Below are 14,979 nucleotides of genomic sequence, written 5' to 3' on the forward strand. Positions count from 1 at the left end.
TTACTGAGGATATGTGATTTTATAGAATGGCTGGATTGATGGAGATGGTGCAGTAATGTCCTGTCAGTCCCCGTGCACATGGGGTTACAAATGAAGCAATCTTTCATCAGTGCAGCTTTCTCCTGCCATGAGATTCTCATATACCCAGTTCAGTTGAAAAATGCGTTTTCCTGAATAATGCTGCCTAGGTGAGATTCCAGTTCTTGCTCTGTTCTGCTTCTTTGTTTTAGATCGTGCATATGAAAGCTGGCATAAAAGCCATCAGAACAGGTCACATCCCACTTCATAGATATATTTGTTAAATTTAATAAATGCATCTCTTTAGAATACTCGGGCAACCCAGGATACATTTGGCCTATAAAATGCTAAAACTGAGTTAATAAATAAACAAAATACATGTTATCTGGAGCAATACGGTTTTGGTGAATTCTGATTCAAACTATTATGAATGAGTCAAACAAAAAAATGTTGTCTTTTGTCCAAGGGTATCAGGGGCAACAAATTAAGGTTCAAATTTTTATATTTTTATGGATTATTTAGTGATTCCTAAGCTGCCTCTGAGTTCAGTACACATCAATAATTGCTGTGGCATTCATACACTCTGACCCTTGTTTATGGAAAATGAGGGCTAACTGACTTTTTTCAGGTGTTAGGAAGTGGTGGAGTTTTAGATTCTACAGCAGTTTTGAGTTTTATACTCAAAAGAAATATAGTAGTAATATTACTGTGTATTATAAGGTTGGCAAATAAATCTGATTATTTTATCAGTAAGACCAATAAATAATTTATAAGTAAATTAAGTAAATAATTTTTTTCAGAAAATAAGACAATAAAATTCTGTAGCAGTGTTTCATATAAATGGTTTTTGTGCAGAGCAGTTTCACTTATAAGCTACTTAAGATGGAAATGTAGTTGGCTTTTTTTACTTCACACAAGTCTGAGGAATAATAATGATTGCTGATTCATCTGGCAGAAATATCAATGACGATTGGTAGGGCTGTTTATTTGTTTTAATTTAGAATCTTCAGCCTATTTTGAAGCACTTAATGATATGTTAATTTGGAATTAAATGTGGAGTTAAATTTAACTTGGAGAATTTGTCACAGTGCCTTACGTGGATCAGGATGATGACATACAATATATGTTCTTGATTATGGTATAGTTTCAATTCAATTTTTTCCCCAAGTATTTTTTAATTTTTCCTTGTCTGCCTTGATACTGGGTTGTTGCCATAGCTTACTTGGAGGGGAGCTTTTTACAATGTTGAAAACATTGGACTCAGTGTACAAAATGTTCCGTTCAGAATTTTTACACAGAAGAGTACCATAACATGAAAGTAGGATTTCTCTACCTTTAAATCCAGAGCTTTTAAGGATGTGAATTATTTTTCTGAGACAATATTATTATTTAACCAAATCAAATGAGGGGACCACAGAAATGCATAAAAAGGCATGAATTTTTAAAGGAAAGAGCAAGGTCTTTAATTTCTGTTTAATAACTCTCAAAGATGACACAAGCTTCTGGTTTTGGACTTATTTTATCCCACAAGCTTCCTTTAATACCCTCTGCTTTGAACTGAGGGGGAAATGCAATCATTAATCAGGTGACTGCCTGTGAAATACTAAAAAAATTATAAATGTGCACAGAGCTATAATCATATATTGATATTAATTTGAGTTAATAACTAATTCATGTAGCTGTTAGGTAGCTAAGGGTCTGTGGTAATTACAGTGTTCTGTCACTGGAGGTAAAGAGTGTCATAGCAGCTGTCTTAGAAAATTAGACAAAATTTCATACCTTGAGTTTCATAGCAGGCTGTAAAAAGGGGGGAGGATGATTCTGGTTCTTCCTTGAAGAAGTGGTGTGGAAATTCTCATGAACCTCTGCTCAGAGGTCTCAATAATTGCATAGCCATGTACAAAACTAAATTTGCATTGAAGTCCTTCTCTAATGAACAAGGCATCTAGGTCATATTGAAATTAATCATTACATGGTAATAGGTGTTTTTCTGAATTGGGTCATCCAAGCTTTGGACACTGTTCACTGCCAGAAAACCTGTGATCGACCTGCAAAAGGACAACTGCTCAGTATATAGGTTAAACATCTTTGAGGGTCTTTCTGTGATTTAAGACAAAAAGTGTGCCAGGCAAATTGAACTGAAGCATTAATCCGTGTACCTGCTGACAGGGCAAGACTCAGTTGGGTTGTTTTAACTGATGTGATTTGGGAAACAGTGAAATCCACATATGCCAAAAGAGGAGAAGCAGCAAGAAATGGGAAAGAAATGGAAGTGTTCAAGTTGTGATTTTTTTGAAATATATTAAAAGCGTCTTCTTTTTAGTATGATTCTAATTATTGCATCTATTCTTAAGTTTAGATGTGTGTTTTCTAAAGTTAGGTTCTTAGGCAACAAGGTATTGTCTAAAGCTATGGGATGGTTATTCCCTTACTGATTTCTAGGAAAAAATGTCTTAGGTGAACTGTTTCATGGTACCTTAAATGTTCCTTTTCTGAGAACTTTTTCACCTTATTGAAAAAGATTTTCGCACACATTAGGAATTTCTGAAACGTGGAGGGCTGCTGCTGCTACTTGCTTTTGCTCTAGTGGTGATGTCACTAAAGGAAGGAAAATAAAATAAAAGCCATGAAATGCTGTTTTCCATGGTTCTTGCTCTCTCTGTCTCCCTTTAACCTTGAGGGAGAGACACGTTGTGCTATAAAAGTTTACAGATAAGAAAACCTGTGGCATAATTTCACAAGCTGGCCAGGAGGCAAAGCTTAAATCTGATAGGGTGGTCACATTCTTCTGTCAGTGTGGATCTGAGCATTGCAGTTTGGGCTCATTTCCAATATTTCACAGTAATGTTGCAGCATATCGCTCCTCTATCATCATCTTCAAAGCGTGCAGGCAACAAAGCCACTCTCACAGCCTCCAGTAGGCAGGTCACTTTCAATGAAGTTCTCATCAGAGTTGCTCTCTAAATTATGTTTGACTTGTACTATACAAATGAATTAGTTCATCGCTGAATGCCACATAATTGTGTTTTGTGGCTTGGTGATGTTATAATTATGACACCTAGCAGTATGTAGCATTAAGATCTTACAGTGCTTGATGTAGCAAGACATCTTAGAATAACAACATGCTTGAAATTCAGCAGAGCTTTACTCTGCAGTAAGGCACAGAGGTCTTGTTTTCTTTTTTACCAGTTTTGGAGGAGTTCTGATTCATACAGCTGACAAGATGCAGACACTCAAAGTTAGTAAAAATCTGACAGCATTACCTCAGTGCAAATCCTTTAGAAGACAACGTGGCATACTGAATTAGCCTCTAAAGTAGGCACACAACTGAAAGCTGCAGCTAAACATGTTACCTCTTACCACACAGACTGTAATAAACATTTGTGTCAGTGTTCTTAGTGAATCCTAATTGTGACATACAGCATGTGCACAATTTAAGAGCCTTCAGGCTGGTGTCAGGCAATATGTGTGCCCGTGCAAATGAAGCCATCTCTAGGACTCAGACATTCCAATTTCTGCTGTTAGGAAGAACAGGGAGGTTGCTGACACTTTTTAATTTTGCCATTTTGAAAGGACATGCTCAAAAACAACTAACTTTGGGAAAAACATGTGATCAGCTCAGACTGAAGGGTCGCTGATGATAAATATGAGACAATAAAACTCTGCATTTGTACCAGTTTATTTGAGCTGGTTTCCAAGCCCATCTTTGTTGCATCAGTATATCATGTTCTATCATGTAGATGGCATTTTACAAAAGGGGTTTTGTGTTGGGTCAAAATTATGGCATGTAATTTAGTGGTGTCCTAATTAGTCTTAATTAGAGGTGTTTTGGGTGCACTTTGTTTCTAATCTGGTTTAAGACCTTAAATGGCTTTGCAGAACTTCCAAAATTATAAGTGCTAATTTTAAAGCTGCTTTTCAAGTAAATTCAAAAGCCTTGCACATAATAGTGATTGCAGAGCTTTTCATCTGGTAGATGAGCTCCTTCAAAACACAACAAACAAATATTATAATTATTTTTGGAAATTTTAAATAATAAACTAGGAACTAAATAAAAATTATGGTTTGAAAGTTAGCTGATGGTTTGCTGGTGTTCCAGGGAAGCAAGAGACACTGTTCCACGTGAAGTATCTATCATTATAGCTGTGCCAATGAAGGGCTGGGAAGTAACCCCCGAGTCCAACATCGGAAACAACGTTGTGTGCCAGTAAAAAGTGGGCAAGGTCAGAGCATAGCATGGTTTTTGCAACTCCAAGACTCCATCACGTCTGTTGGGATTTGTTGTGGTATCTTTTCTAGCACAGTACTCTTTGCAAAGCTTTACAGATAGAAGTGTGGTCTTGGACTGTTGCGGACACATGGCTTCTAACAATCCAACATCCACCAGAAGACTTTGTAATAAGTTTTATTTCTTTTCTTCAGCTCCTTCTTTGCTTTTGTGGGATTACACAATAGTCTTGATAAGGCTTGAAGGCAGTTGTAGTGGTATTACGTTTTATCCAGTTCCCCAAACATATTACACTTCAATTTTTCTAAATGCTGTTGTTGAGTAGTATTGACCCATGGGGAAATGCCTGCAGTGAGCCCAAGAATGAGTGAAACTTGCTTACAGATCATGAGAAGTCCAAGAAGCATTTTATTAAAGTACCAGAAATAAAGCCTATCTCTCATCCTGAGAAAGAAAAGGTTTAGGTGCCTGAAGGAGAATTTTGTGTGTCTGGAAGAGAAGCAGCAATTGTGGATCCTCACACCAAATTCAAAGATGGTGGGAGATTTGAGATCCCAACCGAGCATGGTTTTTTCCCAAGGTCATGGATGCTTTTGAGCACATGCTCTCAGGGTCCAAAAAATTTAGACATCCTCTTTATTCTTCTCAGTGGCAAGGCTTAGCAGAGCATACAAGGAGATAATGAGGCGAGCAAGAAAGCATTTATCATAGGAAGATTGTCATAGAATTTTTGTCCCATTGGTTTGATGGGAGATGAACTTTTGAGGAGCAGCCTAGAATCTCTCTATTTCCAGCAACTAATAATAAAATATTCTCCATACAAATAAAACCCCTGAAACAGTCTTGAACACACATCCTAGCCTCCGGTTGTGACTTTACTCCCTGCTTATTTAGAGAATTGTCTTTTGCAGGGTGGGGGAATTGAGTTGGTAGCATTGAAGGAGGGAGGGAGAACTGTGTTGATGGGTAGCAGTGGCGTTCTATGGCTTTCCTTTAGAGTAGCCGATGATTCAAGTAGCCATCGATACTCAGAACAAAATCAACACTGAAAAATTGATCTGGGGCTTTGCCAGCTAGTGTCAATAACTGGAAATCCTAAGGCAAACTTTTTTTAGCAGTTCAGAGATTGAAGCAATTGTTTGCAGATCATTTACTCAATGCAGACACAGCTGCCTCAGTGTGATGGACTCCGGCACAGTGTCTATGCCAGGCACTTCCAATTTCTCACTGCCATTCAGTGTCTGATTCATCCTGTCAGATGGGCTTGATTCATTTTGGCCATTGTTTCCCTGCTTGTAAAATGAATGTGATCATAATCTGCTGGTTGTAGTATCTGCTGCCTCACTTGAGCTATTGTGCAGGTCAGTTCCTGTCCGTGCTCTGCGCCACAGCTGAGTGGGAAACAACGGAGCCTGCGAGGGCCGGGCAAGGACGTGCTCCCGCTTCAGAGCACTGAGACAGACTTTGTGTGCAATCCCTCCCAGCCCCCAGGGGTTTGGATATAATCATAGGAGTTGGGTGCCCCTCTCTGTCAGCCTGGCAGGCCCAGCTGTGCCTCCCCTGAGTGCTGTGCCAGCCCTGGTGCTGCTCCTCTGCTCCGGACCTCAGATTCTTCCTTCCCCTCCATGCACCATTTGACCCTGATGACACAGAGTGCATCAGCAGCAGGGAATGGACAGGAATTGTGCAGGATTGGCACTGCCCAGTGCAAAGGGGTGATTGGGGCACAGCTCCCCCAGCATCACTCCCTGCCACTGCTGGGTGGGCTGCAGCTCTCTGCAGTGCCTCTTACCATCCTCTGGGAGCAGGGAGGACAGTGGGAATGAGGGGATCTGCACCCCAAAACTCTTCAGTTCCTGTTTTTCATAAGGCTTGCAGGCTCTAAGATATAATACTGTGATAGTCTCTCCCGTGGTCCATGATGATATGGTATTACAGTGTGCTCAGCTGTGATCATCTGTGGCTCCCTGCAAGGCTCATGGACACCAGACTTCTCCCTCAGGCCACTAACATCCAACTCCTTTTTGTAAAGTCTCTTCATCCCTATCTAATGAAAATTCACACCTGTCACTGATACTGTGTCTGCTCAGAATATCAAGGTGCTTCACATGTCTCTCCTCTGATACAAGGAGGTGGTTTAATTTGAAAAAGGATTACTGTAAGTGCAGTGGGGAGACAAAAATCAGATTTGCCTTCCATGCTGAAGATTTAGTAGGTATTTTATAAATTAACACTGTTTTCAATAAAATTAACATGAAGACAAAAACAATTCAGTATGATGTAGGCTTTCTATAGTGTCTTAATAAGTCATTCTAATGGACAAATTAAATCACAGAATTAAATTTTGTGTACACATCAGGCTTACCTTGTGCTCAAATAATTGCTGTTTAAACAGGAAATTTTGTTTTAAAAGATAATATTACAGTATTCAGAACATATTTGCCCCAGGGCTGAGGTTACAACTTTTTGTTTATTTTTGATGTTTTGAACTTAGTGTTGTAGAAATTGTGTGTCAGAGAGTTGCATCAGCTTCTCAAGGTGGTCTTTAAGAGACATTGCAGAACAGAGCCCCATTACATCATTGTTGATAAAGGCACTGAAGCAGTGCCAGTTCTATTGCTCGTGTCTTGGTGAGGGCCCTTACTGAGGGCTGCTGCATGTTTACATTGTGCTTCTGAGGTGCTGTGGCTTGGTGTAAAGTTAGGAGTAAAATAACATTCAAAAGATTTTACTGAGGGGTCTAAAGCTAGAATGTGTATAGAAATTTACATTCTCTTCATCACTGATGCTGCTGGGAAATAAGTGAGCCCGTATAAGTGATGTTAAGGGCCCAGCAGTAGAAGTGATGATTCCTGTCCCTGGATTGCTACCTGGTTGAGATGTGGACATGAAGCAGTGACAGCTGAGGTCCTTAATGAAGTGCAGGCAAACCAGTCTTAATAAAAGCTGTTGTATCATCCATCAGTTGCTATGTGTGTGCTCATGTGCATAATCACTTGTTCTCTAGTAATGCAACCTTTACGGTCTCCTGTTATGAACTATTTAGCTCTGTGACACTTGCTTACTAATTACATTGGTGCCTTATTAGCAGTTACTTACCTCCTTTGCTGCAGTTGTTCACTTGAATGTGTTCTTGTGCACCAAGTTCCCTCAAAGTACTTAAAAACAGTGTGTTTCTCCTGCAAAAACAAATGACAGTGAAGGAGGGGATGGAGAATAGAACTATAGAATGGTTTGGGTTGGAGGAGACCTTTGAAGGTCCTCTAGTCCAGCCCCCTCTGCAGTGAGCAGGGACATCTTCAACTAGGTCAGGCTGCTCAAACTCCATCCAGCCTGACCTTGGATGTTTCCAGGAATGGGGCATCTACCACCACCCTTGTTGCAAAAAACTTCCTTATATCTTGCTTTAAATGGACCCTCCTTCAGTTTAAAACCACCACCCTTTGTCTTGTCACAAAAGTCCTGCTAAAAGGTTTGGCCCATCTTTCTTATATTTAACAAATTTAATATTTAAGTGTTGAAAGGCCACAGTGAGTTCTCCTTGGGGCTTTCTCTTCTCCCATATGAACAACTCCAGCTCTCTCAGCCTGTCTTCAAGGAAAGATGCTCCATCCCTCTGATCAACTTTGTGGCCTCCTCTGGACTTGCTCCAACAGGTCCGTGTCTTTCCTGTGCTGAGAGTAGATGAACTGTGATGTGAGAAGGGATTGAAATAATGAAGCACACACAACCTTCAAGCTTATATTTAATGCTGAGTTGTCCTGTACACCGGATGGAGCTGAAAAGTGCTTTGATTGTTCTCACCCTGCTTCAAGGAAATAAAACCCCTCATAACACAGACAATACTGCACAGCTTTAGGTCCTGGTTGCTTGTAAAATCATTTGCCTGCAGATGTCTATTACTGCTTTTTAACAAATAACTACTTCAGTGTTTTGGTGAAGTTATATATGTTAAAAAATCAAGTGTTTCTTCAGATTTGGGGTGTTACAGTAAACCCAATTTAATACAGTAATTGATGTGGTGATTTAGGATTTAAAAGCTGTAATGAACTTTGGCAGTGAATATTTAAGAAGGGAAATTACAAAGGCATTCCTTCCTGTTAGCCTCTCACCAGTTGACTTATGGCAACATGTTGAGTTAAAGGGAGTTGTTTAGTGCTTTCTTTAAAAGTGGTGAGGAAGAGTTAAAGAACTTGTATAGCACCGATCTGTGAACTGGTATGTAGTGGAAATGCGGGTAGGAAACAGTATTGAACAATTCTGGTTGAAGTATCAAAAAAGTGCCTTACTTACTTTATCATAAGAAAACAGAATCTTGCAGCAGTTAATTATTACTTCAGTAGCATTGAAAATAGGTCCTGTGAAATGCAGGCTCTTTCAGATAGTTTCTTCATTAAAATTTCCTTGCAGATGAATTACTTCAGAAAGAGCAGAACTACTCTGATGATGTTTTGGCCAATATGATCAGCGAACCCAGAATCAGCTATGGAAATGATGCTCTCATGCCTTCATTGACGGAAACCAAGACTACAGTTGAACTTCTTCCAGTGGATGGAGACTTCAGCCTAGATGATCTTCAGCCATGGCATCCCTTTGGAGTTGATTCTGTTCCAGCCAATACTGAAAATGAAGGTATGTACAACAGAGGGAGAAACCAGGGAATATTCTGAGCTGAGCTTTATGGTTTCTTTTCATATTGTTCCCTGAAAATTGACATTTTTCTGATGTAAGTGGGATAGAGGTTCTGAAATATAAGTTTAGAGCTCGTCTGCCATGTCAGTTGTGTCTTTTTGATGGAACAGAAAGCCCTGACTAAAATTTGGAATTTAGACACACAGTACATTTCAGTGTTGAGGTTACTTTCCTTTAGAAACAAACCATAATCAATTCTAGGAGATTATGAGTGACAGTCTTTATAAGATACATGACAATGAGCCAAGGGAGATAGATAAGTTCTTAGATTTGTGCCACAATGAAATGAGTGTTTTAGTTAAGGTAGAGCTTTTTATTTGCTGGCATGAAAATGATTACAGCAATCCTAGCATGACAGATGATTTTATTTCCCACCCTACACTGTTTGTCTGGAATGTACTGCAGAAATGTTCTACATACTCAACTGGCTAGTGAAAAGTTTTTTCCTGAGGAGTATTTTATGTTGCTTATGGACTAATCTGTTGAAGTGACCGCATGCTACTTCAATAATTTATGTATAATCTGGAATTGGTAGTTCACTTAGGCACTGGAGCCAATTAATCAGAAAGCCAATTAATCTGAAGGACTTCGTTCATATTATTAAAGTTCTTCCTATTGTGTTTATTTTTCTCTGTCAGTTCAACTGCAGAGTTACTGATGCCAAGTTAATCACATCAGTGAAAGTTTGCTACTGCAAAACCACAATAGAGTCACAGAGCCTGGAACTACAGAAGTCTTTTCAGGCAAATTTGTGATTTGTAGCTGAACTGCACAGACATTAATATCCTCCCAGTCTTTTGAAGCCACTGGCTTAGGCCATACCTGCCCTCAGAATGAGTTCTGAGACCAACCTTACACAGTTAGTCTCGCTCCAGCACAATGTATGAGTGACTGTGGGCAACTGACTGCTTGGGAGATGAAGCAGGAGACATGGACATAGATTTGCCAGGTCTGGTGTTGGTGGCAGGTGAAATCAGTGGAGTTAGAACCAGTTTTTTGATCAAAGCGGGTTGTCCGCAGGAGTCAGAGAAACCTAGGATCAGGCAAAAGAAAAGAGCTGCACAAAGGTCAGCAAATCAGTGAGGCAGAGGTATACGGATCTGAGGGGAAGAGGAGAAGGTGCTCAGGAGTGGGGCTAAAATCAGAGTGCCAGGGAGGGACTCAGTAAAAGAGCACAGCCAGCAGCAGGGACCAGGAGGCAGGAGGTGGTGACAAGGGCTCCAGACGTGTGTGAAGGGCACTTGCAGCCGGGTGACGGCGAGAGCAGCTGGCTGGAATGCATCAGGCAAGGGTGCAGACGGCTGGCCAGGCTGGTAGGATGAACCTCATTTTCCTGGGGAATGAGCTGCAGCCTGCACATGTCAGGGCTGTCTGCCAGGAGCAGGTCACAGTCTGGCTACTGGTGTCTGTCCTGCAGGAACTTTCCAGTTCAGCTCTCACTGCAGTTTTTCCCATAGCTGAGGCATCCAGGGCATCAGTTTCTATACCCACTGCCTGCTTTTATGAAACTTGGGGGGCATTAATTACTTTTGATGTCTGTCCTCCCAGCTTTCAAAACGTACTGATTTCAATCACCAGGTTCAGAAGTTATCAGGTAGACAGGTGCACCCAGACATACCCACAGTTTAATCATACAAGCGTATTTTTCCTTCAGAAACCTGGCTAAGCTCAGAATTTAATAATGAAGGGTACATCAATGTGACACTGAATTCCCACAGGCAAGTATATTGAGCATGGTTCTCCTTTTAAAATGTATGACAGCAAATAAGAAACAAAAACTCTCCTGCCTGGAATCACATAGTGTTTAATTATGAATCCTGTGTGTTTTAATGCAGTATGTGCTTTATTGCAGCACTGCTTAGTGTTTACTATGGAAATCTCTTTAAACTTTCATGTCTTCAAGTCATTGGGGTTTAGTTTTGGTTTTTTACATCAGAATTGTATTTGTCATGAAGTTATTGCAGCAAACAAGTCTGTTAGGTCAACCACTATTATTGTTCAAGTCTGAACAGTTAGAAGTGGAAATTATTCGATGACTTAAACCTCTTCAAGTCCTTCTTGCTTCCTATTATATTTCTCTGTCATCTACCCAAACCACAGTGTTGTTAATGTGATCATCTCTGTAATACCATCTTTCTTTCTTTAGACACTCATGCTATACCTTTGCCCATAGCATCAAAGGGGAATTTCACAGCTTCATTTTTTGCCGTTGTGTTTGTCTCCCAACTCTTTGTTCCAGAATCCCAGGACTCACTGTGCTGTTTGTCTTCGCTTCCCATGCCTGTTTTCTTCTGTGACCATGGTCTTATTTCAGACTTTGTCTACATTGCTTCCAAAAACGTGATTTCTGTCTTGTTACAATATGCTTTGGAAGTAGCAAGAAGTAAATAACAATTTATGTGATTTTCTCCTTCTCCTTTTTTCCTTTCCCTGTCCACTGAAGATATTTCTGCATAGCCTGTTTTTCACACAATAAACTTCCCTTATGGAGGGAGGCTTTTGTATTTTATGCAGAACTGAGCAAGTCACTACTGCTTTACAGTGAATAACCATTGATCAAAAAAGGTATCAGCTTAAAAATCACGTGCTAGAGAAACCTCAGATACTGTGGAGTGACTGACCATTGCAGTGTTAGTGATGGTAGCATCTCCTGTTGCTGGGAAATGCTGAGCATCTCAGCTTCTGTTTGCTTGAGTGGGAGCTGAGAGTGCTCAGCATCACCAAGAGAATCACAGCATGTTCCCTGTGAACGGCCTGGTGCCTGGGGAATGTGCCGAGCAGGTGACCCAGCAGATTGAACAGAGACTACCACAGGAGTTTCAGATGGCAGGCAAGTTGCAAGGTCAGTTGTTGATTCTGTTTTGGTCTAGTTTGAAATCTGAAGTCAACTCATTTAAAACTGCTGAACACAAACCCAGCTGCCAGCTCGGCGTGTGCAGGTGGGTTTCTAGGTAGAGTGAGGGTCCCAACTTCCTCACTGCAAAGAACTGTTGCACTGTGTAAGCAGTGGGTTTTCTTCAGTCCTGAGCAGGCACACCGGGTAAATCATTTACATCATTGCAAATTTACCTTTAAATCAATTTGCATTTACATCATTGCAAATTAAAACAAATTTCTGATGGGACTGTCAGTGTCTGAGAGGCAACAGAACAGATCCTGGAGCAGGCTGGGTTAGGACCTGGGATCTCACCCCCTCCAACAGACATTGCAATGAGACTGGTTTTTAATGAACCATTTCAGGAATGCTTGAACCAAAACATGACTGTGGCAAAAGTGGAAGGAAATGGAGCCATTAAATCTCACTTTCAAAGTATTCACTATTCTGCGTAGAAGTGATGAAATTATATTACAAAAGAATACCTTAAATTTGTCATTAAGTCCCATGCCTGTTTTCTTCCATGGCTCAGATCTAATCCCAGGTCTCACCAGGAGATATTAATAATGTGTTGGATTGTTATGTTGTCATGTAATCTTAAGGTTTCATGACTCCATTTGAAATTTTCTCAATCTAAACTGCATGTTTAGGTGAAAGGGTGGGTTTTATGCAAATAGTTTATTTTTCTGAAATTGCTTTTACTGATGAATAAGTGAAAATAGTCTGAAAATAGATAGACCTTGAAAGTCTAGCCTAGCAAGTACTTCCTTCCTTTTTTGCCCCTGAGGTCGTTTCCCCATAAATGTCCATAGAAGTTAATCCAAAGCAGCAGGCAATTCACTACACCACTTGCAGGCTGAATGGATGTCGAGTGTATTGCGACACAAATCAGGTTGGCCAAAACCACTCTCTGAGGACCCTGCAGTAGGCACCACCAAACTGTCAGGAAATTGTGTTTTAACGATGAAAAACACACCTTCAGAGGTGGAGGGAAACCCCCAAGAGTTGTGAAGCTCTGACACTGCCAAGCCCCCTGGGCATTTTGCCAGTGACTAACTGGGTTTGGTGGTTTACTCTCTATATTTTAGCCTGCAGTTACAGGTAGCCTTAGTGACAAAGTATTTATCTAAAGTGAGATTCCTGTAAATGTACTGTGTTACCCTTATGACTTGTCCAGTTACTCGCTTCAACACTGTTCCTGGTAGGTGAGAATCTCATAGCACTCCTCACCTGCTGGTTTGTACCTGCTCTTTGATGCACCTTTCTTTCATTTTCAAAAAGAGAAGCAAACACATTCTCTCTTGCTCTTCTGAGATGCATTGGTGTTAGATAAAGGTGGGATGTGTAGCCTGAATGAAACCTGAGTAGTCAGTTTAAGCAGATACCTACCAATTTAGTTTGATGAGCCTTTTTGGAAAATGAATTTTCAGTGTTACTTCAGTGTATTTCTGTGCACATGGAAGTTCAAGACAAATATGATTCTGGAGCGTCAAAATGAATGAAGGTTTTTATAGTAACACACAGTATATCTTTGAGTTTTGATTATTGATAAATGCTGTAATAGGTTTAAATTTCTCCCCTCTTCATCATCTGCTGTGAGGTGATGTGATCCACTGGAACAGGCTGTGAGAAAACTCAGACAAGACTTTCAGAGTTAACTTCAGTTTGTGCATACATTAATACTGGGGCAGAGCAAGCAGGCTTTAAAATGCAACTGAAATTCAAAAGGTGGTAGCTCATGGCTCTCCAGAAACTAGACTTTCTTTGTATCGTGCTACCTGGAATCATGATCTGCTTTGGAAGACCCTTGGCACTTAGCTTTTGCCTCCAGTTTTTGCCCTGCAATTGGTTTGTGACCTTGAGCAGGTCGTTTCACTTCTGTGTCAGTTATGAACTGTGCCAGTGATGTTGCCTTTTCCCCTGTAAAGTACTTCCAAAATTATAGGTAACAAGAAGAATTATTCATTATTAATACTTTCACCTCACCACAAATACTGCATTACCCTGAGGTCAGGTCCACGCTACTGTACAACAGAAGCTTCCTCCTCCATCCTTCTGTCCCTTCACCTGCTCCCATTTCGGTTGCTACCCACAAGCTGCTCCCTCAGTTCTCCATAGCTGTGGGCATGTAGGGAGGGAGGGAAATAAAACCACCTCAGCCTTCTAGGGAGAAGGCAGGAACCAGGATGACAGAGGAGCAGTCTGCAGGATCAGTTTAGGTCATGTTGGTCCTTGGTTGTTCCTTCCCTTCAGTCCTTACCACTGAAAATCACTGCTGACCTGCCTGAGGGTTGGTGCCGACAATATTGAAAACCAGGCAGAAGACATTAATAGGAAAATACTCAAAATTGTAGTTTTTAATTAAGGGTGGAAATTGGGTTTTGTACAGAGCTATGTTACAATTACATGGTCTGCTAGTGCCACTCTGAACTGCTGTGAGAGGAAGTGCCTCGGTGACTTGTCTCTGCAGCACCAGACCACCAAGCTCTGTGAAAAGTTTGCCCTTCTGGAAACACAAGCAAGTCAGATGTGCCAATGCTCTTTTATTCTGCAGCTACTCTAAAGCTGACTTACTGCTTTTTTCCCAGAGGCAGGAGCTATTGCAGTCATCTGTGTGCAAAGGACACGGGAGCCACTTACAGGCTCTCACTTAAAAGTGTGGTGGGTTGGTTGTCAAACCCACAGGAACAGTGGCACAGGCTCCTTGAGAAGATGGGCATTTCTCTTGCTTAAGTCAGCAGTCTCCTCAGGTTTGTGTGATTTTCTGGTGCCAAATAAGATGAGCAGATCTTTGTGATTGAAAACTGAGGTTTTGTCAGGTTTCCTATGTTATTGTTGTTCACTTACTGCTTCTGAAGGCTCATACCTGAATCCAGAAATTCAAATGAATGAGAATACCATATGTTAAAATTCTGAATTCTAAAGGAACAATGTAACACTTTATTTCTGAATTGAAGTTCTTTCTGACACTGTCACTTGGGTAGATAAGGAAGGCCACAGGATTGGAGTAAAAGAGAGAAAAAGAGGGGTAAAAACCTGAATGTTTGGACTTAACTGAAGCAGTAGGCACTGATTCAAACAGCTCTGAGTTTTACAAATCCTGGTTTTCTGTTAATGCCAGTGAGGTCCATCAACCTTAGATTTTAGCTGATAAAGCCTTTGTAGG

The 14,979-nt window shown here is 40.7% G+C and overlaps 1 protein-coding gene across 4 annotated transcripts in view; it reads left to right on the forward strand.

Annotated features, from left to right (window-relative positions):
* The window catches only part of APP (amyloid beta precursor protein), a 204,051-nt gene that overhangs the window by 167,556 nt on the left and 21,516 nt on the right, over window positions 1–14,979 (forward strand). For all 4 annotated transcript variants that reach the window (XM_027648787.1, XM_027648790.1, XM_027648789.1 and 1 more), the window contains one exon: window positions 8,657–8,878. In XM_027648787.1, the coding sequence (XP_027504588.1) occupies window positions 8,657–8,878 (222 nt within the window). The remainder of the gene's footprint in view (window positions 1–8,656; window positions 8,879–14,979) is intronic.

This window comes from Corapipo altera, unplaced genomic scaffold (assembly GCF_003945725.1).
Source record: "Corapipo altera isolate COAL_440 unplaced genomic scaffold, ASM394572v1 58, whole genome shotgun sequence".
Lineage (NCBI taxonomy): Eukaryota > Metazoa > Chordata > Aves > Passeriformes > Pipridae > Corapipo > Corapipo altera.